Source organism: Nicotiana tabacum, chromosome 3 (assembly GCF_000715075.1).
Source record: "Nicotiana tabacum cultivar K326 chromosome 3, ASM71507v2, whole genome shotgun sequence".
Classification (NCBI taxonomy): Eukaryota; Viridiplantae; Streptophyta; class Magnoliopsida; order Solanales; family Solanaceae; genus Nicotiana; species Nicotiana tabacum.
In genome coordinates this window covers 28040756-28067659 of record NC_134082.1, presented here as the reverse complement: position 1 = coordinate 28067659, position 26904 = coordinate 28040756, and the positions used below count along the sequence as shown (strand labels likewise).

The 26904-nt window shown below is 38.7% G+C and overlaps 1 protein-coding gene across 1 annotated transcript; it reads right to left on the bottom strand.

Moving 5' to 3' along the window:
* Positions 1–859: 859 nt before the first annotated feature.
* LOC107780991 (uncharacterized) lies at positions 860–26904 on the bottom strand. Its single transcript, XM_016601618.2, has 13 exons — positions 26633–26904; positions 22984–23158; positions 18998–19081; positions 7974–8215; positions 7577–7820; positions 6607–6686; positions 6269–6353; positions 4898–5032; positions 4696–4809; positions 3325–3372; positions 2143–2227; positions 1880–1927; positions 860–1266 (listed from the first exon to the last, which is right to left on the bottom strand). The coding sequence occupies exons 1-13, from the start codon at positions 26761–26763 to the stop codon at positions 1175–1177; spliced, it is 1563 nt and encodes a 520-aa protein (XP_016457104.2). The 5' UTR covers positions 26764–26904; the 3' UTR covers positions 860–1174.

Genomic DNA, 26904 nt, shown 5'->3' with positions numbered 1-26904 from the left:
CAAATCTAAAGCTGAAGTTAATTAGTTCTCTTTTCTTTCTAATGCTTGTGTGTTTGTTTTTCTTCTTCTTAATGTGTGTATTCTGAGAGACAAACAACTATTCTTTCAAAAAATTCTCTTCGACAGATCGGCATTTGGAAACATATGTCTGCTATATCCTTTGGCACAAGCAAATTGTTATACATGGATTGCTTTTCAGAATTTATTTATATATAAAATACTATTAAAGTCCCAACCTTCAATGACACGTGCCTTTCTGCGATGCAAAAATTCACACTGCTATTGATTCTCGACATGAACAAGCAAGTGAATGTTACCACCATACATTCTAGTGCAGCATCAACAGCAGCAGAAGGAGAAAAGGGGCAGAAGTTATTTAAAAAGTGGGTATAAATTAAAAGTTTTAAAAAAATGGGTATAGGTTAAATGAGAGCAACCAAATAGGGCGCCCCGTGCAAATTTTTACAACAAATCAGTGAACCCACTTCCCAATTGTCAATTTGTTGCACACACGTTTAATATACCCAATAAGACCCTCTTCAATTGCAAGATTTGGTGGCCCGAAATTGGCTTGGCTTCACCCAAAAGGCCTTAGTGGGCCGTTGAACTGGTATATAATATGTGTCAAGTATAGCAATGCCAAATGCACGTCCTGTTTGATAATGCTCATGTACATATTATCTCTGCACTACTACTATACATCCAAGCAGAGACTACAAATCCCAAAAGATCCGAGAAAGGACCTTTCAAGAGAAAACTAAAAGCAGTTGGAAACATTACTAAGGTCAACAACAATTACAGTATGAATATCACATTTCCTTGGACCATTAAAAAGAGTATACCCCAAGAGGAAAAGTTATTGGATAATTTCCCATTTACTTATATTATCTGACCAAACACTGCCACAAGAGAAAGCATTTGAGTGCCAACCTGGGCAATCAGGGCAATAATACATCAAGCTATTCTAAGTTTCTATAGCACATACAAGTAGTTTTTATCCTACAAGTTAAAACAAAGTTTCTCAAGCTCTGCTGTACACTTAGAGGATGGTTCTGCATAATGTAGACACCACCTTGAATGCTGGTAAAGGGGTGAGCAACCTGATCTAATACCACAGGTATATGCTACCTCCCTTCCGTGCGAGTTTGTTTCTTTCAATAAAACAGTTGCATTGTCATGGTAACATTGCATCACCGGTTGATGTAATCATTTGTACATCTGTTTCCCCAGCTGTTCCATTCGTTGAAGGATAGTCTTTGGAATCACCTGCAGACATAATAATATAGAATATTAAGTTCAAGTTACAACAGTGCTGCAACAATAACTATGCAAGCAAGTTGAGCTCGGCTATATCAATCCTCATTATCTCATGTTGCTCCATTTAGGCTCATCTCAGTTTAATATTATACTCCCTCTGTTTCAAAAAGAATGAACCTAGTTCCTTTTTAGTTAGTTTAAAAAAGAATGAACTCTTTCTAAATTTGGAAACAATTTAATTTTAAAATTCTCTTTTTACCCTTAATGAGATGATTTATAGCCACATAAATATCTAAGGATTGTTTTAGACTACAAGTTTCAAAAGCCTTCTCTTTTGTCTTAAACTTCGTGCCCAGTCAAATAGGTTCAAACAAATTGAAACGCAGGGAGTACAAAATAAGGCCTCTGAATAAAAGAATGACACGTGTCTCTAGTTCTTTTCTGTATATTTTCCATAGGCATATCTTACATGACTAAATGACATTGGACCTAAAGCAAATATACTAACATGACTAAAACTTAATCCAACTAATTGGTATCACCTATATAGATCTTTATCTTCCTTTATGCCCCATCTTTTGCTAAGTTATGACAATATTCAAGGTTGTAAAACAAAACTTACCAAATATGGAATCAATTGACCGTCTAGGTGAGGTACTCCTCGTAGGATCTGAAAATACAAATGAAGAGTTAGATCACTCGCAGTATTTCAAAAGCAAAGAGGAACTTCACAGATACTACATGCCAAATCAGCGTACAGGGCAAGGTTGGGTGGGTTATCCATACAATAATTTCATTTACTTGGAAGTATAAGCAAACAAATAGTAGCTTTTAAGAAAAAAAAAAAAAAAAAAGAGAGAAACTCTGATGTGGAGTATGACTCACCTGAATTGTTGCGTAGTGCTTTGACAGCATCAAAATTTTTGTAAGTATAGCCAACGAAGCTTAAATCTTTGGGTGTCAATGATATCTACAAACCACAAAACAAAGGTTCGATGCATTTCTAAGAATTTTGAGGCAAGATACATTACTTGGACTTTAATTTGCGCATAAAATATAAAAAGGGAAGCGAAGATGTTAGAACCAAGGAAAATAGGGAAGTTGAGACAGAAGCTTCAAGATTTACTAAAAATAAAGCTAATGGAAACTTGAGATACCCATCCACATTAGCACCTACGTCTTGTCTGCTTGATATTTTTAGAGAACCATAAAATATTGTGTCGAAAAGAATGGATATTTTTAGACACATAAAACTTCAAACTTCGAAAAGTATTTTCTCATGCATCTGTAATAGCCTATATGTCCCAAAAGGAACATGATGTGCCCGGCCCCTTTTCCGTAGATCATATTAGGAAGAAACAGCTTTCTTTCGTTAACATTCAGTGAAGATGCATAGGTTCTCTTTTTTTTTTTTTTTATAACATTCAGTGAAGATGCATAGGTTCTTTGAGTGTCTGCTATTGAAAACCAAATCTAGGGATGGGACCGATCCCGAAAGAGAGGCCTTTCTTCATGGTTACGAAATTACATTGATCAAAAAGCAAGTTGATGATGCCATAAGTCAAACACACTTTTAATTGGATTATTACAAATTGACATTTAGAAATCATAGTAAATGACCACATCATACTATTGATTCATACAAATTTAGGAGAAGAACGATCAAAGCAGATGAAAAAAAACCACACTACCAATTCATATTAACTGAAACACAGGGATGTCCAAATACATAGGTTTCATCTGACTGTGTATTACATAATGTGTATTGTTTTTATTATGTGTTGATTCACAATTCCTACTACAAAAGTCTAAAGTGAGGTTATGGGGTACAGCTTGTATACCTACAGAATAATTTTAGACGGTATTCTTTTAATTTAACAAGGAACATAGATACAGTTTTTAAGCAAATTTGAAAACCCTCCCTTCGTCCCTCTTTTGCTCTTTGCTGTGCTAGTTAAGTTCAGTCGTAGTGTTAAGAAGCGGTTACATAAACTTTGATAGCACCAAAATCTTACCATATTTGAAAGGTATTGCAATAGATAACGATGAGAATTAATGCTTACATACCTTCCGAGAAGGACCTGAACCAGATCTTGCCGGTGTTGGAGAATCCATCTAATGAAAAAGCCAGAATGCAAGTTATAAAGAAAAGCACACTCATGAAGTATTGGATAAAAGAAAAAAAAAAGGAAAAGTATGTATGCATCAAATTATGTCTACCATCTCATTTAAATATTTAAACTAATTAGAAGAGAAAATTTCTATGTACTTCATTATGTCATTAATACGCCTACTTACATGCGAGTCAGATTCCTTTTTGTGAGCCAAGAACATGAAATTTTTTTACTAGTGGTAAGATTCCAACTTAAGACCTTTGTCTGTTATGCTAACATATCGAATAGTTTGCATCATTCCTTCTAAACGCTCAAGAAGCTAGAGGGACATTTGTTATATCTTTAACAATACAAAGAAGAATGGCATGTTGACTTAGTAGAATTTCATATGTTTTTAACAATATGAAGAAGAATAGCATGTGTGACTTACTATAATTCCATCATATCATTGCAGAAGGCACAAAATGTAACACATCTTCTCATTAAGAGGATTAAGAAGAGTGAGATTGACGACAAGAAGGTTGAAAATGACAAACCCACAATTAAAGGTACCAAGAGTTGTTTTTCTAGTATGTCCAGAACTATACACCACCAAGCCCACTATATGTGGCTAACATAAACCAGAGAATGAGATAAAGGACAAACTCAACTTACATACTACATCAAGCTTAATAAATTTGGAGTATTTTTTATAAATGTAAAATTTTACTGATATAAAAAAGGAAACTCTGATATGAATGGGATACAAAAGTAGAGAATTAAGAAAAACAGTATGATTCTCTACGAAGGAGTATCCAAACACCTATGCTAACCGGGATATCAAAGGTACTCCAAATAATCTTAAAATTTGAGCATATAACTAGTTTAATGAGAAAATCATCAGACTATTGTCCAAATGGATAACAAAACCACAGAACGGGGTAGATATATTGAAAAACAGCTGTAAGTAGAAATCAGAAAGAGAAAGTGAAGTTCATAGAAAACAACTGTTCAAGAACTGTTAGTTAATAGACAAATGGACGAACAGGAAGGATTCCTGCTGCATCTTTTTCTTATTCTCTTTTTACTAAAAATTCTCTGCCACTGCTTTCCTCGTAGATTCTGAGGAAGATAGTGAACAGAGAAGGTTGTAGTTTGTTTATCAGTTAATGCAGATAGTGGGAAACTTATAATATCATACGATTTCTTATCAATTGGATAATTAGAGAGCAACTGTACAAGAGATCCAAAAGGATAAAAAGAATGATAATTATGTGCCATTTTGGTACTTATCCAAACAAAATGTGCGCCATTGGTTATGTAAGAGAAGATTTTTGTACACAACCTCATCAAACTTCATAAAATTCTGAGTATCCAGCTCCCCATTAACTTCTGGTTTGAAAGCTGCCTCCATTTCATAAAGCTTATCCCACAAAATATCCTTGAACCAAGGATGAGCCTGAGAGAAGGCCACTTGGAATAAGTTTTACCAGAAGAAACAGAAAATATGTGATGAAACAATTGAATGTAATTGATTGAGATAGTACCTTAATTTGGTTTGCACCTCCTCCAGTGCCAAGTCTATGTTCAACATCACATAGCAACCTGCAAATGAGATCCTTTGCCTCCGCTGACAATTTGGCATCTTCGGGAAATTTAAGCTGATTTCTCCAATGGACAATCTGGAACCATAAAACACAGAGTCGAGATATGATAAGATTAAAAGATGTAGGCCGCAGAGAGGTATATAGAAGGTGTTTGGATAAGCTTACAAGCTGGTTTGGCTTGGCCATTGTTTGGTAAACACCAAAAGTACTTATAAGCCAAGATCAGCCAAAAGCTATAAGTTTTTCAACCCTAACTTAAAAATTTTTAGCTTATAAGCACTTCTTGTTGAACCAGATTTTCCTATTTTGTCCTTTTTTTTTTTTTGTAATTTCCAGAATACCCATCCCAAAATAAAACCCCTAGATCCCTCCATTAATTTCTGCCATTTGTCCTTCTCCCTACTTACAAACTTTAGTCAAATTATTATTAGGGCAAAAGCTTTAAGACATTTCAGTCATTTTAACATTTTTCCCCAAACATTTTTTTTAACTGGTAAATAAGTACATTAGTGATATAAAAAACACAAAGAAAATACTCTGTAAAAAAAAGGCTCCTATCTATACAGAAATTGATTCCTGTAGTGAATTGATGAAATCTAACATACTATTTTCATCCTTTACATCCTGTGTTGCACCAATAAGCGAAAACCAGAGACACTTTTATTTTAACATTTGTACAGAGACAGCTTTCCCTTCAAAACACCTAGTATTTTTTCCCCGAATAGATTAAAAACTTACTATCAGTTTCATCACTCTATCCTAACACGTTATTGCTTCTTATTAATATCAGTTCAGCATTAAAAGTTTTCTTCAAAGCAGGCTCATAGTCATGGCTAATAGCTGGTGATCATGTAAAAAGAAAGGCAATAGTTACACTACACTGAGTTCCATACATTGATGGCATGTCATCAACATTCCTTTCTCGCACTAAACACTGGTTTGTAGTACTGGAAACATATCAATGTGAACACTATACTTCTATTCCGCTTTTAAAGCACAAATAGATAAGTTAAACTCACCGGGGCCACATTAAACAATCAGTGACTTTCAGTACTAGGCACAAAGGTCGGATCAGGTGTTCAACTAGTCTCCAGTAATGTATTAAACATAAATTAGGTTATCAATTGGACAAAATCCTGTACTAGGTGGTAACTTGTACTTCTCAACCTTTTTATTTTCCTCTTTTCATTGATTTTAACTGTGAAAGTAGAGGGTGGCCGATCTGCTTGCACAGCACCGCTGAAATACTCTAATCAAAATGAAAACACAAAAATACACAAGAGGAAGACAGAAAAGCAGGAAATATGCTACCTTCCTGCAAGTAGTTATTGGATCATCAGAGTAGAACGGAGGGTAACCAATGAGCATTTCATACATAATTGCACCAAGGGACCACCTGCATGTTGTAAGGCAGATAAAATGAGAAATGGATGCAGACAATCCTCCCACGATTGCACTTGTGGAATTATCAACTCTAGCAATTATCAATAATTTTCCCCACGTTTCACCAACTTTCACAGGCTCTCTACATTAGTATTTTGGATGCTTTTGGAAAAGATTTATGCATACTAGACATTTATTAGCAGAGAAACCAAGAATCTTAGTAATTTCAAAGAACATTACTGGCTATATATAATTAAAAAACTAACCAGTCACACTCCATTCCATATCCTTTCTTCAACAGTACCTCCGGAGCAATATAGTCAGGCGTACCCACTGTTGAAAAGGCCTTTTGACAGAAGAAAAACAGAATCAGAAAATTAGTGTCAAGACTTACATGTGAAACAACATAGATCAAAGGTTAAGTATCTATAAAAGTGCAAGTACAGATTCTATCCGACAGTCAGACCGCCATTTGCAATGAAGTGAAAATTCTTCAATTCACTCTCACACGGGCCATAATAACCTCTAGTTCCTGTGGTAATTCTTCTTTATGTATGTGCATGTGTTTGGGAATGTGATCTCTTAAGCTCATAAAAGAAAAACCTTTAACAATAATACTCTAACAAGTTACATTACGAGCTGAGCTTCCAGCAAACAGCAGCTTTTCATACAGCACATTGTTATTAATCACCTTTAAATGTCAGATTGTACTTAATGAAAAATGGAATAACAAACAGTAAATCCAAATGGGATGCTGATGGACGTATTTCCATTGGAAGTACTGTCTACCAAATCTTAAGAGGTTAAAACATAAACCTCTCATGTTTAAATAAAATAAGGCGCTCCTCACGTCCAATTGTTTTCCATGGTTTGACTTAATGGGGAAGCTGTCATATTTTAGAGAAATCATTGATTTCTTTACATTATAAACATTGTTGTCTTACATAGTACAGCATTTTGGGATTAGTCTCAACTCCCATTAGAAACCTAAATTGCATCAGACATGTTGGATTTGACAAACAAGTCAAACAGTCCCATATAAGTTGTGCAAGAGACACATCATTGAACTGGAAGTAGGAAAATATAATTAATCTAAGCAGAGAACCTTCATGATTTCAGAAAGTCCTAGCCTTTAATTCCAATTATGTTTTCCTCCTTTAATAACAGAATAACTGCAAAATTTAACGACTCCCACAAAATCCAAAGAAACAGAATGCATTTTTATAAATATCATACCAATTTCCTCCTGTTCATCTGCCAATGCTGAATCTGCTCACGAGGGCTTCTCCAGTTACTTCCATCATTGGCATCTGGGAAGCTGCTATCAATGTCCATCGGGTCCCTGATATTCTCATCATCCATAGCTTCATTTTCATTTAATGTAGATAGCGTTCTACAATCAAGAGGCTTACAGAGACCAAAATCAGAGAGCTTCATGTGACCCTTTTTGTCCAGAAGAAGGTTGTCAGGTTTGATATCTCTGGATGAAGAAAATGGGCAAATATGAGGAAGAGACAATTAGTTAGCTATAAAGTTTGTACCTCAAGAGAAAACTGTTACAGTCACAATATGCTGTAGTCCTAAATAAATTTCAAAGCAAATAATCTTTACAAGTCAAAAGTAAATGATGCACCTGTGAATGTAATTATGCTTGTGAATAGATTCTATGGCTAGGACACTTTGAGCAATATAAAATTTAGCCACACTTTCTGACAATGTGTCTTCTCTCATCAGCAGTGTCATCATGTCACCACCAGGAAGATATTCCATGACAAGGTAAAGATACTCAGCATCTTGGAATGAGTAGTATAATTTCACAATACAATGGCTGGCCACTTCTGCCAGCAGGTTCCTTTCTGCTCTAACATGCTCCACCTGCAACAATGCAATTTGTCAACATGGACAATAGGACAGCAACAACAACAACAAACTCAGTGTAAACCCACAAGTGGGGTATGAGGAGGGTTGAAAAGAAATACACAGCATTGTTAAATAGAAATACAGTTCACAGTAAATGGACAAGCCACGGAAAATAAGCAATAACAAGAAGCAGTAACCACAGCAAGATAATAAGATAACCGGAGCAAAAGAAACACCCGGTAGTAGTAGAAATCCAAGTATAAGAAAGTACGAGATAATATTGATACTACAGGTATGAAAAAGATATACGTTCAACTACTTACTATCCTTCTACCCCTAGTTCTCGACCTCCACACCCTCTTATCAACGGTCATGTCTTCGGTAAACTGCAGATGTGGCATGCCCTGCTTTATCAACTCTTTCCAATACTTCTTTGGCCTACCTCTACCTCTCCTCCGACCCACCATGGCCAACATCTCACACCTTCTCACTTGGGCATCTCCTCTTCACATGCCCGAACCATCTTAGTCTCGCTTTCCACATCTTGTCCATCTTATCAACATGGATAATGTCAACTACAATAAATTTAAGCATATCATGATGATGCAAGCCGCACATGGACAAGTGATCCCCCCACCCCCAAAAAGAAAATCACGCCATATTATTGAGAAAGGATAGGATTTCAGCTTCAACTATAGACAAAGAGGATCTCCTTACTGATATACTAGTAATAAATATCCAACCTTGATATGACGCTTGATCATTTGCATTTATTGAAGGAAACAATGTCCATCTTATAAGCATAGACCTCTCACTCTCGAGGAAAGGGGGTAGGAGAAGGGTCAACTTGATTATGTTTCAAAAGAAAGCTTTTTGATGAAATATGTGACCATCATATCTAAAAACTTAAGTTGTTAGAGAGTTCACATTCTTTTTATTAGTAGAGAGATCAATTGTTTTTAATACGCCAATTCACGAGCGAGGCGCCTCATTCTTTTTCATAGGCCAAGCACGTTGAAATTCTTTTTGATAATGGGTGGCGGAGAGACTCAATCTTTGGACCTCTATCTGCTATTTCATGTTTTGAAATGTGTGTCTCATGTGAAAGCTTAAGCTATTTAAAAGCACATTTTTATCTACATAATTATGTCTCAGCACTTTTAATCTATGAATATGTGGGAAAGAACAGAGGGCCCTAATAACATTCCCAAAACCACATGCAGAACGTATGCTATAAAATTCTCCAACATATCCCATGATATGGCTAACTTCCAAAGATGAAGAGAATGAAGAAGAGATTAAAGCTTGTTATTTACAGAATATTCAAAACAAAATCTATCAAGATCAATGTTATCAAAGGCGCGCTTAAAGAGCGCTTAAGCCCTGAAGCGAGGCTCAAAACATACTAAGCGCTTCGCCTCGCTTAGCGGGCGCTTCAACGTTGTCATCAAAGCTCTAAGGCATACGTTTCCTTGCCAATGAGCGTAATCCTGAAGAGGCCACATTAAATAACCGATATTTCACTTTATTGTAAATTTTCTTTAATTTCTTAGTCCATATATTTGGTATTCATGCTTATAAATATTAGTTTTGGACCACACATACATATTTGTAGTTTTTCTCCATTTGCGTTTTTCTTCATTTAAGCCCAGGCTTTATTGTGCTTAAAGCCCCAACATAGCTTAAAACTTTTTTTGCGCTTTTCGCCTTTGATAACACCGATCAAGATGCGAGAAACAAAGCAAGATAACAAGAAAAAACTCTACAAAGAAGAGCCATTCATTATAGGAAGAGCTGAGTGGGGGAATGATAATATTTTAACATGCAAACAAAAATGTCACTTTTAAGCTCTGACTTGGGAATTGTGCCTGCGCCATTTTTAATTATGTAATTCTCTCTCCGACGAGGCCTTTTCTGGCTAAGGTGTCATTTTATTATGGGTGATAGACTAATCTTTATTTCAGGTGACAAATCTTTTGAGTTAACAAACATTAGCTATGATCGGAGTAGATGGTTCTCCATTACGGAACGAGGCAGACGATTTACGAGCAGTATCAAGATCGACGAAAGTAACTTCCAGTGGTTCTGTTCAGTGCTTCATCTAGCATCTAGGGGAACAAAGGATTTATACAGAAGACGGGGAAGGAAACGACAATCAAATCTTTATAGGGTCCACCAAAACTACAATGTATATGGTCGATTCTTGAGGGTGGAAGCTTGGCTAGGGTACCGGAAAAAAGCCATCATCATTCCAGAATCAGAATTTGACTATGGTTGGGTAGAAATAGCAGACAGAATACTTCGTCATCTGGTAAATTGAAACCATTTCGCACCTCCAACGCTATTACTAAAAACTTATTCTGCAGCTGCAACTATTCCAAGCTGGCCAGTAAAGGCAGCACCAGCTCCTCTTGTGCATGAAAGCGATCATCCTATTTCTTGATGTCTAATTGGAAGGTTCTCGAGGTGTTCCCGCAGGTCTGATTGGACCAACATGATGTAAATGTTCACTCTATAAAATAGGAGAAAATGAAAAGATATGTGAAACTCTCACCATCACTCAATTTTTTTTTTGATAAGGTAAATTGTATTAATCAAAAGGGATAGAACTCCCGTGTACAAGAAGTATACAAAAAAGTAGAGAATTTACAACAGAACATGATTCTCTACAAAAGAAGCCCAATCTTCCATACACGTAGGTGCTATATGGGTGCACCAGAATGCGATTAAAGATAAAAGACTATTCCTAAGGTGAGAAAAACTAGACTCAATCCCCTCAAAAGCTCTCCTATTTCTCTCCCCCCAAACTATCCACATGAGAGCTAAAGGGGCGAACTTCCACGCCTTTTGCTTTCTTCTTCGACGGGAACCGGCCCAGCTGTATAGCATTTCCTTAACAGTGCTAGGCATGACCCATTGAACTCCAAAGAAGCACAAGATTGTTCTCCATAGGCCCGCTGCAACAGGGCAATGCTGTAACAGGTGATCAACTTCTTCCCTGAAATTTTACACTATGTAGCACCAACTAACAACTGTAATTCCTCTCTTCCGCAAATTTTCAGCAGTCAAGATCATTCCTCACGCTGCTAGTCATGCAAAGAAACACACCTTCGTGGGCATTTTAGGAATCCAGATTGATGAGCATGGAAAAGTGGCCTCATCTCTCACCAGCATGCTCTGGTAATAAGACTTTACGGTGAACAGACCATCTCCACGCAGCCCCCATCTCCAAGAGTCGGTAGAAGTGTATGTCCTATGTTGGCCATATAGCAGTGCCAACAAATCTTGGAGTTCTGCAATCTCTCAATCTTGCATGTTCCTTCTAAATGAGAGGTCCCATACTATGCCCCCTTCATGCTCCTTGCGAATCTGTTGGACCAACAATTCCTTCTGGTTCGAAACTCTGTAGACGTTGGGGAAAGAGACCTTCAGAGTATCCTCTCCACACCACATATGATTCCAAAAGTTGATTCTCCTTCCATCTTCCACCCTATAAGTGATGTTTTCATTAAAGTCTTCCCAATTCTTCATGATGCTTCGCCACATGCCACACCCAAAAGGTGATGTGATTACCTTATTCCTCCAGCCCCCTCTCGCGGAATCGTACTTTTCTACTATGACCTCCCTCCATAAAGCATGATCTTCTATACCGAATCTCCACAGCCACTTCCCTAACAAAGCTGTATTGAATACCCTAAGATCTTTTACTCCTAGACCCCCCCCCCCAGTTCTTTGGGGAAGTGACTGTCTGCCAATTCACCAGATGAAACTTTCTAGTTCCATCCGCCGCATCCCAAAGAAAATTCCTTTGAAGCCGCTCCAGTTTTTCTATGACGCTCACAGGAGCTTGCAGCAGGGACAAGTAATACGTGTGCATGGACGATAAGGTGCTTTTAATAAGCACTTCCTTACCGCCTTTTGATAAGTAGCGTTTCCGCCATCCTGCTAATCTTTTTTCAACCCTTTCGATTACCGGGTTCCAAACCTAAGTATCCTTGTGCAAAGCGCCCAAAGGGAGGCCCAAATAATTAGCGGGGAGAGAGCCCACCTTACATTTGAGAACGTGAGACAAAACATTAATGTTAGCAACGTCACCTACCGGAAAAATCACACACTTGTCAAGGTTGATCTTTAGGCCTGATACTATCTGGAACCACTGCAAGACATGTTTCAAGTAGGTTAGTTGCTCTATATCAGTGTGTCATCCGCAAAAAGTAAATAAGAGACTCTTCGTGCACTGGGTACCCCGATTGGAGCTGAGAATCCTCTCAAGAAACCTCCGCCCGCCGCGCGATCCATCATTTTACTCAAAGTGTCTATCACTAAAATGAATAGCATGGGTGATAGTGGGTCACCTTGCCTAAGACCCCTGGAGCTGCCAAAGAAACCACACGCGCTACCATTAACCATAACAGAAAATTTGACTGAGGAAATGCAGTACTTGATCCATACCCTCCATCTAGCCCCAAATCCCATTTGCATCATGATTAAATCCAAGAACTTCCAATTCACATGGTCGAAAGCCTTCTCAAGGTCCAACTTGCATAGTAAGCCGGGTTCTCTATTTTTCCTTCTGGAGTCTACCAATTCATTTACCACCAACTGCGTGCAGGATCTGCCTTCCTTCCACAAATGCATTCTGGGAGGACGACATTGTCACGTCAAGAACCCTCTTGAGCCTATTGGATAACACTTTAGAAATAATCTTGTAAACTCCCCACTAGGCTAATAGGCCTGTAGTCCGTGATAGAAGATGTACCCTCTTTCTTAGGCACAATGGTAATAAAAGAAGCATTGCATTAATTCCCCTTTAATGGTGTCCCAAAAAACCTGGAAAAAGGCCAAGGAAAAACCATAAGGCCCAGGGGCCTTATCACCAGTACAACTCGACACAGCCTCTTGCACCTCCTCCTCCTCGAAAGCCCTCTCTAGCCACTCACTGTCTCCCTCCCCCATATGGTTGAACTCTATTCCCCCTAAAGTAGGCCTCCAGCTAGCTTCCTCCTTGTACAATTTTTCATAAAACCCCACTATCGCCCCTTTGACCTCTTCCTCTCCCTCCATTCTCACCCCATCCACCACTACAGATTGTATGAAATTCCTCCTCCGATTTGCAACCGTGACCCTGTGGAAAAACTTGGTGTTTAAATCTCCTTCCTTTAACCACAGCGCCCGCGATTTTTGTCTCCAACTAGTTTCCTGAGCTACTGCTAACTTAGCTATTTCCCTTTTAATCTCCCCCAATCTTTGTTTCTCGGATTCATCTAACTCTCTCACCCCTTCCCCTCTCTCTAACTCCCCCTGTTCATGCATAAGTTCCCTCATTTTAACCTCTACCCTCCCAAAAACCTCCTTATTCCATCTAATAATATCTCCCTTGAGCAATTTGAGTTTCTTTGAAAGGCGGAATGAAGGTGTCCCTGACACCCCGTAGCTTGTCCACCATTCTTTCACTTTATCTCCAAAACCTGGCACTGTCAACCACATGTTCTCAAATCGAAAAGGAGCGTGTGCCCCTCTTCCTCTGCACCCATCTAGCAAGATAGGCATATGATCTGAAGTCAGCCTAGGTAAAGGAATCTGCAGCAAATTTGGCACTAACTCGTCCCATGATGGCGATATCAGGAATCTATCAAGTCTTGACCTTGAGTTGGAATCCTTTGTCCTGGCCCAAGTGAACCTTTCCCCTGACAGAGAAAGGTCAATAAGAAGATGATCATTGATGAAGTCAGAAAACTCCTCCATGGCCCTCGAAATCAAATTGCAGCCTATTCTCTCCTCCGGAAATCTAATAGTGTTAAAATCTCCTCCTAGAACCCATGGAATGTCCCACTCCCCCATAACATTTGCTAGTTCCTCCCAGAAAAGTACCTTGGACCCTTCTCCTACCGGTCCGTACACTCCCCAAATCCCCACTCCACTCCAGTCACCCTATCTTTTACAAGAGCCGCTAAGGAAAAGCCTCCCTTCTTGACCTCCTTTACCTCCAAACTTCTATCATCCCACATAAGAAGAATACCCCTTGCACTTCCCGTTGATGGGACCCGGTCATATTTTACCCAACTACCTCCCCAAACACTCTAACAATTGCGTCCGACACGACTTCCATTTTGGTTTCCTGAAGACAAACTATGTTGGCACCCCTCTCTAACTCCCACCTTGATGATGGCCCTTTTGTTTGGGTCATTCATCCCCCGCACATTCCATGAAAGGATCTTAACTTCCATAAGAAACAATATCCCCTGTCTCCACACCTCCCCTTGCCGAGCTCCCTTCCTCCCTGTCGGACACCCGGCCCCTTCTGTGGTACACTACTACACCCCCATTGCTATTTAGCTTATCACCCTGACCCAACTCCCTCCTTACGCCCTGATTAAGAGACTGCTGCTCGATTTCCCTTAACAATTCTAACACCCTATCTTCCTTCCCTTCAAAAGAAACACCTAAAAACTTCCCAAAGTTTAACAGCTTATCCTCCATCTAGAAAGACATGCCTCCACCTCCCATCCGTGATGAAATTGGACACGCGTCTTCTATTAGTGCCCTTTCTTTACCCCTACCTGGGGAATACAGGACCATGGCATTGCTAGCACTAGGAATCTTATTTGCCGGAGGGATCTCACCCTTTCGTTGGGACGCACCAGCCTCTGAAGTTTTCACCCCACTACTATTAGGATGACCGTGAGGGCTAGTATTGTATCTGGTACACTGAGCCGTGTGTGTCACATTATCTGTAGATGATGGCCCGGCATTAGCTGCAGTTGGGGTCAACGCAGCAATATCCATAGAAGGCGAAGAATCATGAGGAGAATCCTCAGGACTTCTAATCACCGGAGGAGATAAGGGGGCGTCGGAGCTGGGTCCATCAGAGGCGTTAGGCTGTTGAACAACACCGCCAGCTTTGGCCGGTGCTGCCCCTGGATCAGATGGATGCAGGTCACTGGAGCTCGGTGAGGAAATGCCACTATTCGAAGCACCATTTCCAGTAGTAGAAGGAGTTGTTGTTCCCGTATGCTTAGGAGCCTTAAAGGATGCATGTTGAAATGAACTGGGCTTCTTGGGGTCAATTCTAATGGAGTTAGGAAAAGTTGTCGGTCCCGTGTGTGTTGGTCCTGGCCTTTGCTTGCTGGGAACTTTTTCGGCCCTATGATAATTAGAAGAGGACCGACCCATTCTGCCTTTCCAGCCCACGTTACTAACCCAGGGGTATTCACGTCTTACCCTTTTGTTTTTGCCTTATTCTATATTCTGCTTCTGGACTAGCCCACTGATTTCTCTCCCCACCATACATAGACAGATTACCCCTCCCCTCCCTTCTGTTTGACCTTCCTTTTTCTTCCGCCACTATTACTGGCATAAATATCGGGCGAAATTCATGGCTCAACCAAACCCTATGACTCAAGTAGCCATCTTCCACCACGGTGGAGACAAGGATTCTGCCCCCTTTCCTCACCATAATCCTCACTCGCGATAGATCATGTAGGCTGCAGATAACATCAATAAAACTTCCACAGATTTCCCCAATCTTCTTGAATTGGTCAAGACACCAAAGATGCACCGAGAACCATGTTGACCAACAGAGTTTCACCAGCAAAACGGGGGTCAAGGCACCTATCGTGCTCCACCCATCTGTCTAGCTTTAAGAAGTTCCCATCAAACCATTTATTTCCTCTGACGAGAATTTCTGAAGCTTGATAATCGTCAATAAATCGAAAGAGATATTGTGTATCCCCTAGTTGTGATATCTTTAGCCCGTCCTTGACGTTCCATGACTTTGCTGCCCAGTTCCTAACAACCTCTGGAGAACCAACCCATTTGGAAAAAGACCCAATCAGACAAGACTTCTAGAAACCCTTACGCATGAGAGTATGGTCCTCAGACAGTGAGAAATGCAGCTCCTGCCCTACATCGAGCTTTCGAGGACATCTGCCCCCAAGTTCTAGTGTTGGCCAAGAGACAGCTTTGATAAAAGACATATTTTCTAGCTTTCTTGATTCTAAAGAGAAGTATGAATTTCCCTCCGTAGAGTCCATCATTCGTAGCCTATCAGAGGGGATGATTGAAGTAAGAGAAATTGGTTTCTGCCGGAAAAAGAAGCCCCAGTCGCCGGAAAATAGTGAAAGTCGTCGGAATTCAGAGAAAAATAGATGGGTAGGCTCGGAATGGTACGGCGAGTAGGCTGTCTGAAGACGGCCAGGTCAGATCTGGCTGGGAAAGTGCTCACGCGCCGGCGCGTGGCCGGGAGATCGCCGAAAAGGGGACGCGCATGTGGGCGCGTGGGGGTACTGTTTGCCGGAAAGTTTTGCTGGGTTGGGGTCGCAGCGAGGGTGGCTCTCAGATGGTGGTGATAGAATGTTAGAAATCATGATATGTAGATGGTGGTGATAGAATGTTTCGAGTCTGACAGTGAAGGCATGACGAGCCCTTTAATCTCTTCAAATGATGGTGCTACTAACTGAGACTGACTCACTTCTTTTAGAAACAGATTTCACCAGTTCTAGCATAAGGCAACTAAGGTCTATATCATGGAACTAAATTCCCCAACCAAAAGTTAGCATTTGTGTGCATGAAATATTTGTTATTTGTGGTCCCCCGCCATCACTCAATTAAAAGGACAACTTTGGTATTTTGCATATATTTGGCTTAACTGTAAAAAGTTTTCTTTAATTTTTATATTCCGTACCCAATCAAACACCTGCATCTCAAATGGGACTGAGGAAGACTAATTTTGACTGGAGTTCTACCCTTGCATTATGAAGAGTTTGATTTGCTAAAGAATCAATTTTTTTATTATTTTTTGATGAAGTAAGGTGTTGTATTGCTGGCATCAAGAAGATGCAATTAGTACAAAAGAAGAGATGTTAGCTCCAGAATCGATTTTTTATTATTAAATGCATGTTTTCTTAAAATACTTGCCCCACCTTCTAGAGGGAGGTTTATGATACTTACTAGGTATCTTATACTCCCTCCACCTTCTTCGTGTTTACAGATCCGGAGAACTATCACGGCACTACAGCTTAAGCACCAGTTCTTCCACTTATATCTTTGGTGGTGATATTCATTTTTTGCTTACTTCTTTGTTTATCCAGGCCGCGTCCCAATACTTTCATTGTATATTTTGATACTCTTAGAGACTCCAGATTGTCCTTGTAGTTACCTTACCTATGTCTAATTTGGATCACATACCATATTATGTTACTTTTGGGGATGATTGTTGGCATGGTCCCTTTATGAGACGCGTGTATTGAGTAGGGGATTTTCAGTCTTCGATATCTTATAAATGTGATGTGCGTTGAAATATTGGTGCCTAATATGGTACTTAGATTATGATAGGGGTTAAAGGATACAGGTTCATTCGACAGGGAATATGCTGTTGTATGTCCGTCACAGCCCCCTATTTTGAGTTGTGTGTACAACAGAGATAAATCTATTTCATATTCACCGGAAAGAGGTAATGATGATGCGAATCTCTAGGAGTTCACCAGCGTAATTTGTATGGGTGGCTAATAAGGAACTGGAAAAGCTGCTGGAACAGTGAAACGAAAAGCTTTTGGAAAGGTTGCAAAAAGTATGACATGCACAACGGGCATAAGAGGCAGTGTGGTTGGACATTCCAACAGATAATATATGTAGTGTCATACAAATGGTCGCAGCAAAAGCATGGTGTCATGGCAACATTTGCCAAAAGAGGCTCAGTGCTGTTAGAATAATAACTGTAAAGCGGAATGGTGCTGAAGGAACAATAGCCAAGAATGACACACAGAAAATAAAAAGAACTTCTGAATTACAAGTAATGAGGAATCAGGAATGTTTCTTAAATCTTGGGATGCTTTACTATGACAAGATCATTATTTTTAATAATTATTATGAATAATTAAAAAATTATACACAATTCTTTTAAATGATTCCTAGACTTTACACTAGAGGGGGTATTTCCCAAGAAGTATTGAAAAGCCTACTGTGCAGACGTTTTTACCACAGGCTACTAGGATTATTTATCTTGGAAAATTGATCTCTCGGAAACAAAAGGGATTGACATAATGAGACGTCTTTGCATTAAAGTTAATGCTTCTTAACTGGTGCATCAAAGAATGTTAAACTCATTATATCAAAAAAATCAAAAGGCTCTGTTATTGTCCTCTAATAACACAGTTGGAGCAACCATCCGCCATTCACCACATCCCTCCCTCCCAAAAGTAAAGGTACAGAAAAACAAAGAGAATAGAAAGAGTATAAAGTTTATAGATAGTGCTTCATCATAGAAAGTTTAAACATAGTTGCTTCAACACACATACCGCAGACATACATATGACAAAGCAGCAACATATGCTGAACTGGGCCCCTGCTTAAGAACATTGCAGACCAGGGACTTGTAATATCCAGAACCATCTTAGTGCACTCACTTTCCAACTTACAGCCTTTTCTCTTTTCTTTTTCTTTTTTTTTTTTTCATAACTACCAACTTACAATCTGTGTGAGCACTCACTTTCTAACACCGAGTTTTCTTACCATCATATAATGCATACTTTACCTTGTCGCACCATCTTACTGTTTTACTGCTCTTACTTTTTTTTAATCCTTGATTGTAATGGTAGTGCCGTCCCAAAGGGCAGTCTTACGCACCCCTGGTGGCTGGCTTAGAAATTAGATATCTAAAAAACCACCGAAGTGGTAGTTCTTGACTGCTCTTACTAATAAAAGTCTTACTTCTCCCCCAAAAAAGAACAAGGACTACATACTTTGCCAGAGAACTTGGAACAAAAGAAAAAAGATAAAAGGAAATATTCCTCTTCTGACCTGTCCCCTTATGAGCATTTCAGATTTCTTCAATTTCTTCATAGCATATATATTGCCTGATTTCTTCTCCCTGCATAAACGAACCTGCAGAGCCAAAGTATCAATATTATATCAAAAATAGGAATACATCTTCATGAATTGCTAGATTCAGATTTAGGGAATGCATCTCTTCCCTTCCAGGGTAGGGGTAAGGTTGTGTACATCCTACCCTCCCCCGACCCCACTTGTGGGAATACACACTGGGATGTTGTTGTTGTTATCCTTTTAAACAAAAGATGTTTTTTTCCCAGAGGCCACAGGATACTATTTCTATTAATTCATCATAGCTTAAGTAGTAGGTATTGGAAGAAGAGAGCCAGTTTTGATTTGATCCTGCATGAGTTTGAATGCATCTACCAACTTGGACCATGGAAGTCAAGTGCGAGCAGTATGGTTTTATATGATTTTATTAATATCATGAATCGATATAAATGTTTTAAAGGGTTATATCATGATTTACATTTCACTTGCCCTTTAATTTATATTGATGAAGAACATGAATTTTTTGATAGAACTGCTTACTGTTTATATCAAATATCAGTTGCATTAATTTTTATAAAAGTCTTGTCTCAAAAACTTGAGTTAGAGAGGGTTTATTGAGTATTGTGACGGTGTACTCAGCCCATGCGGGCTCCCCCTCTCCAAGGCCCCGCCTACTTTATATGTTTCAGGATGAGCCATGGTACGTGCCATGTGGATTGGGCTTAGAATGACTCTGTTTCAGGTAATTGATGAGACGCCACATCTATTCCGTGGCAACTGATATGTTAATTTTTATTTTCTTTTAGTCGGGAATTGTCCCGGTATTTATTCGAGGCTCCATAGATAGTTGTGAAGAGTTGTAGTAGTGAGGTTGTATACGACATACATGAAAAGATATTTATTTTGCTTGGTCTCATTGTTATTGTTTGAATTGGAAAAATGTTCCATCATTTAACTTGAAAATATATATGATTTTCAAAGAGTTTCCGCGATTAAATTAGTTTTCATGCATATGGTTTGGGTGCATCATATGGGTTGGTTCGCTTGGGTCGAGTAGTGGGGGTGTCACGAATTTGGGTCGTGACAGTTGGACTCGATACAAAGGTTAAATTAGTTTTCATGCATATGGTTTGGGTGCATCATATGGGTTGGCTCGCTTGGGTCGAGTGGTTTTGGGGGGGTGTTACCGGTCACCAATTTGGGTCATAATAGTTTGACTCGACACGAACTTTAAGATGGATATGAAAACTTTTGAAAGGTATATGAGTAGCAGTAAAATCTTCTCAATAAAGGTAAAATGGAAAAGTTAAAGATAAGTGTTCCAAATATAAAAATGTGTCATTCTTTTTTGAAAGGACCAATGAGGAAATAATGTTTGATAAATTGGAAAGGGGGAGTAATAATTATACCTCAACCTAAACTAGTTAATGTCGTTTTTTTTCCATGTAATTTCAAGTCTACCTAATCCCTTTTTACCACCTTCGGTCATTATAGTGTTGCACTCACAGACCAATGCATTGGAGGTCTGCGTAAAAGGGGAGCCTAGTGGACAAGGCATCCCGCGTTCACGCAGGTCTGGGGAAGGGTCGCACCCCAAGGGATGTGATGTAGACAGCCTAACCATACCCTAATGCAAGCATTAGTGGCTGCTTCCATGGCTCGAAACTTGTGACCTATAGGTCACACGGAGAAAACTTTACCGATGCTCTAAGGCTCCCCTTCATTTTTGGAGGTCTACGTAAAAATGGCAAAATCATGATGATAAGTTGGTGTTTCACCAACTTATCTCTTCTTTGTACTAAAACTTTTATATGATTTTATTAAGAAACTAAGGTATTTGTTAAGATTTATTAGCATATTTCTGGTATTACGTGATTTAGAAAAGATACAGAAAAAAATATGTCAAAATGAGTTAAAATGGAAAAATTTACTGTTGCCAGATATTGCTCTTTGCGATCACGGAATGAATTAATGCGATTGCAAACTTCATGGAAAATGTCCATCACGAATGCGGAGGATGAGCTGCAAACGCGAAGAAGGACGAGATGGTCAGCGGCTGGTCAAGTACCTTACGCGATCGCGAGTTGGAAAGATGCGATCGCGTCCGTCTTGGAAGATGCCTATCAAGAACACGAAGACCTTTATGCGAATGCGATGCAGAAAAGCATGGCCAACGGCTGGTCAAATGGTCAACATGAACACGAGATGCAGTATGTGATTCCGATCCTTTGCAGTGTTGTTCAATGCGATCGCAGGACTTTTCTTCGGGATCGCGATTCATATAACTGGGCAGAAAATCTAGACAGAACTGTCATTTCACATTTTTTGCACCCAAACCACTTAATACTCGACTCAGCTCATTTTGGAAGATATCTTTGGCAGAAAATACAAGTTTTGAAGCTAGGGTTTTTTGCACCACGCGTGGGGGTTGAAGATTCGAATGAGAAATTTCTTAATCTTTCACTCGTTTCTTCAATTCCTTGTTAAGTATTAAATGTCTAAGTGTGTAGCATTTTATTCCATTGCTTGAATCTTGTTTAGGGAACTATTCATCGTTAAAGTTTGGATTAAAACTCTTGTTATGCTTATATATTGAATGATTTTTATTAATTATGAAGTGATTTAATTGTTTCTTTAATTATTCTTGTTCTTTAATATTTCCAAAAGGATTAACTAACCCTAGGACCCGCCCATTAACTTCGAATTAATCTTGGACAAGGCAAACTCGGAGTTTTGAAAGATTAATTAACAAGAACTTGAGGCATTAGTCCTCATTTTATAGATTCTACCTAGAAATAGGATTGAACTACTTGTAGCTATATTCAAGTGTACCTAATTCTCTTAATTATTTTAGGGATAATTCAGTTACGAAATCTTGTTAATCTTCGGAAGAAGCTAATATAGAATTAAAATTCGCGGCTAATTAACATAAACTCGCTCATATTTGTAAAATCGTGAAATACATTGTATCGTTACTTGAGTGTAATTCCGCTTTTATCCATGCTTGTAGCCATTGATCATTTAACTTGCTTTCTAGGTTAGTTTATATTTCCGCATTAATTATAATATTTTCTCAAAACCCCCTATTAGTGTTTGGCTTAGCATAAAAAGCGATAATTCTCTTACTTGCCTAATCGCCTACATATTGTTCCCGTTGGGATTCGACCCCGACTCATAGTTGGGTAAATTATGTTGCATGCGACCGCGTACACTTACTCTTTGAGGAGTGAATTTGGACGTCATCACATGCGATCTTGTCTCATCCCATCCTCTATGTGTGCTACTTGCATTCACAGTATAATGTGATCAGTTGCCCAAACTACAAACAATAAAAATTAAAAGGCCTGCTACTTGCACCCTATGTCTAATGTAATAGTTGGCCCAAGCTACAAAGGATAAATATTAAAAAACCTTTGAATAGATAGGCAGTTGGAATGGTCGCAGCTGGAATGGGCTACTGAGGAAAGCAACCACACTGAGATTTGATTGGTCAATAGAAAATAAAGGCAACAAACCTAGTAAACATGTGATTGGGTTTGGGTCTATGGAAGAAGTGAGTAACAAAGCTTAAACATTCTAACTGCTACAAACTAGTTTCTGAGGTGCACTATTTCCCATACAAAAAATAGACAACGGCACATGCCAGGTGGGAATATCATCTTGCAGACTTAGTGGGCTTATGAAATAAGGAAATCATCTTTATTTATAGTTGTGATCCGAAAAGGGGTGTGATAGACTGACAGTAGTCATGTATTATCCTTTAGTGTCTTGCTTAGACTACAAGAGTGAGCTTGAGACAGCAAACTTTTCCATGACTTACTGTTATCATCTTGTCCTTAGCTAATCATTTATATGAATATAATGCAATTGAAAATGGAAATTAAAAGATCATGAAAGAGAAAAAGATGAACTACCAGTATTTGCAATAAACAGATCACTTTGTTTAAATGGGAATAATCACGAACCTCGCCAAAGGCTCCTCTGCCAATAATTGTTAGAAGCTCAAAGTCATCCACGCAAATCTTGTGCCTCCTCAGTCTCATATACTCTGTCTCCTTTCGCTCTAGATCCTTGATCAGATTCATCTGCTCCTCTTTAGGCACATCTGAAGATGCTAACTTTCTCTCTAGAACCCAGCGCCTATTGTCAGTCAATATTGTGTTAGAACAAAGGCATACTAAGATCTATTCTAAATAAGACTAGTTCGGGCATATGTAAAAATGCAGTAGTGAACTTCAATAAACAATGATAAAATGTTGTTGAAGTTTTATTAAAAAAAATGTCGTTGAAGTTTAAGTTGCTACCCATGGATAAACATTGCAAATGTAGGTTGGTATATGCAGTTAAAGCAACAGAAGGAAGAGGCACAGACAACAGAAATGACATTTCCAGCATAATAGGGACAAAAAATGTCCTGGAATGTGGCAGACAGGGGAATGAAAAGAAAAACTTTCCCAAGTCAATGCTAACCTCAGTGCTCAAACGACACAAAACAAATTACAAGTGAAATGGTTGATGCATCGTGGAAGACTGTGCAAGCCTGCCCCACATCTCCAGAAGAACATGCAAGAGGAAACTTTTATTCACGTACTGTTGCCCCAACTTTAAGGGTCATTCGGTTCAGAGCAGAGATATCCAGGTATTGTAATCCCGGGATTATAATCCCACATCATATATGGGATAGCTAATACCAAGATTGTGGTATAAAATTCATTCTGGTATTAGCTAATACCCACAACCAAATACGGGATAAATATAATCTCATTTTTATAACGAGATTAGTATCCTTCTCCAGGTAATGTAACAATGCCTTAACATTTGCCTTTTTTCCCTTTTTTTTCCTATAATAAACTTAGATATGTCAAAGGAGTTAAGACAATTGTGCAGCAATTGCAACGTCAATGGGTACTTCAAGAAGAAAAAAAATGGAGATTTAAACAAAGAGCACAAGCAGATAAAACAGCTGAAGGTACTGTGTGGCATGAGAAGAACTGAGAAAGATTGGCTTACAACTACAAAAATATGATAGACACCCCCATCTAGATGTGTATTCTTTTAAGAAGAAAATAAGTCAATGTGCGTCTCCAGATTCCCAGCATTAGTATTGTAAGTTCCAGACATTTAAGATTCACTTGTTCTGGAAAAGGTAACTGAAATGAACACTAGCCTTCCACAGCAGTAGCATTATAAGTGACCAATTTCTTATCACACTGTGTAACTCAGACAATCTTATAATAATTGTAGTTGAATTAAGGTATCCATTCAAAAACCCCAAAGCTACTACACTACAAGAAAGATACCTAAGCCAAAAATACTACTCTTTTAGTCTCAGATTGTTGTCAACTCTTCTTTAGTGTGAAATTTCGGTAGCTGGACGAGTTTCAGTTGAAAATAATATTAAGAGATTTGAATATTACAAAGACACTACACTTGATATATTTTTTCATTTTAAAATGCAATATTGTCCAAAACGAGAGAATCACGGTCTAATTTTTACACCCACTCAATAGGTCCACCATTATATCCATCCATCAAAACCTTTCAAATATAACCTTCAACCTTTGCAAAAGATTATTACAGCGGGTTCCAAATTCTAGTCACAGTAAAAAATCATTCCAGTGAACAATGTAACAACACATGAGATTATTTCCTGACTCATCATAATGTATCTTTTTTTTAATAAATAGGTAAGCTCATCCGATAATATATGTTTTAGTTCTCCCACTCATACTCCTGTTTGTTTGAGAATGGAGGAAGTAGTGCTCCTAAATGTATGACTGATTGTATGCCCAAAGGAGAATACTTCTGTTGCAAAATCAGTCAGGTTATCTTATCAATCAAAAACAAAGTCAATCAGGTAATCTTCCAATTCAACAAAAGCACAAGATAAACGGATTTTCAAGGTGTTATCCAATATACTAGACAAGGAAGATGGCAGAATAGAAGATTTCTAACGAAGGATCAAACTCGGAAATCCATATGTTAGTGGGAGGGGATTTAATGAAGGAAATTGATTCTCGGGGAAAAATAAGGAGGGGTCACATTTTGTGCACGAGAAAGTGACGAGGACGAAACAAATAAGCGCATATAGTATATGCTCCAATGATGATGAGCAGGGACTTAGACGGGTATTGTTTCGAATATATAAGAAATCATTGTATAAAGTGAATTGTCTGGTCAGTTGTGTTGTGAGAAGCCACCCACATGCTGCAGAATTTTTTCAGCGACCAAGCTAAAAAGTTTAATCGCGCTACAAGAGCATTTTGGAAGAAGCATTCCAAATATTATCGAAATATCATGATGTTGTGAATGAATTGATAATGAGACGTACCTTCACAAGCTTTTCTTTTCTGTTTAATTCCTAAGTAGGACTTTAGGTAGTAAGAGCTTTAACATGTTCCTTCAGCTATTCAGTGAACTAAATCAAAGAATATGGAAGAAGCTTTTTTCTGTTTAATTCCTAAATAGGACTTTAGGTAGTAAGAGCTTTAACATGTTCCTTCAAATTTTCAGTGAGCTAATTCCAAGAAGAAGAAGATTAAATGGTAAAACAGGCGCGTGTATTTCACCACAGAAACATAGATGTGGTTGTGGCATTTTAAGCGGGTACTTTTTCCACTTCGGAAATGACCAAGAGGGTTAATAGGAGTCCTGCAAAGTACAAGTGTATAACTGCAAATAGAAGAGAGAGAGTAAGAACTTCAAACGAAGCTTTGTCATCACCTAACGTGCATCTGCCCTTGACAAGTTCCATGCATGTGAGACAAGGAAGCACATAGTCGCTCAACATGATTTCCCTAACTCCCATATTAGCTTATCATTTCCTTGTCATTTTTCATTTTGTATTATATATATCCGGAGATAGTCTTATGGTCCTCTCACCAAGTCAAAAGCTAGTCAATCTCAACTTGTAAACTCTAATCTCAACAACTAACCAGATTAAAAGTATAGGCCTTAACATAGATATATACCCCCAATGGATAGCTGATTAGTGACTGGTTAAGGCATAGGAGTAACAACCTAGAGACCCCAGTTCAAATCTCACTTATACACCTATCTTTGTGGGAATTTGCCTGGACACTGTTGCTACCCGAGAAATAGAGATTTGAATGACATGAGAAAACAATTACTTATCCTGGAGTCACCCCACAAATGCCAGATTCCATTTTACGATAGTGATGTCCGGACCAACTTGTGCGCACCTCGACTATTCCATTGTAGACCTGCTACCTTCCACCAGCACAGGCATCGGGTAACTTCTACTTACCAAGGCTTTTAGATGAGAAGAAACAATGACCTAATTTTATTTTTTCTGCCTTGGAATTTGAACTTGAGACCTCGTGGTTCTAGATTATATATCAGAGAAACACTCCCCTATCTCAAGCAGCTGATGCAATTGGGTCAAATTATTTCCGCACAAGCAATAATCAAAACACCCAATTAACTCATTTATATAGTTCCAACCATGAAGACATACAAACCAAGGACATAAATACTATCAGTAGATCTCGACGTGAAGCACAAGCCAATTGACTCGCAGCAAAATCAAGTAAACTTGCAGAAAATAACATTAGAATATTCTCAACAAAAAGAAGGAAAAAAAAAAACAAATACCTCTCTTTGCGGTCTTGAATGCTTTTCATCTGAGTCTTATAGTGATTCTCAATAAATTGTTTAGCAGCAGCAACTTTCTCCATTGTTAAGCTTGAACCAAGTACTTCCTCTTGCTGTTGTTCTTCCTCCATTCTTTCTCGCTCTAACGTCTAAACCAACCTCTTTCTCTCTCCAGAATTCGTATATAGAGAAACGCAGTTCAGACTTACATTCAGCAGTATATGCGGAACGGGGTCGGATCCCCTGTACTTGACAGGTCCACTCTACTACTA

Excerpts from the sequence above, each read along its gene's own strand:
- LOC107780991 (XM_016601618.2), bottom strand. The coding sequence starts at position 26,763 with ATGGAGGAAGAACAACAGCAAGAGGAAGTACTTGGTTCAAGCTTAACA. Across the intron at positions 19,082-22,983 it reads GCAGAGGAGCCTTTGGCGAG|GTTCGTTTATGCAGGGAGAA; the intron begins GTTCGTGATTAT and ends TTGGCTCTGCAG. Across the intron at positions 6,687-7,576 it reads AGATGAACAGGAGGAAATTG|GCCTTTTCAACAGTGGGTAC; the intron begins GTATGATATTTA and ends TTCTGTCAAAAG.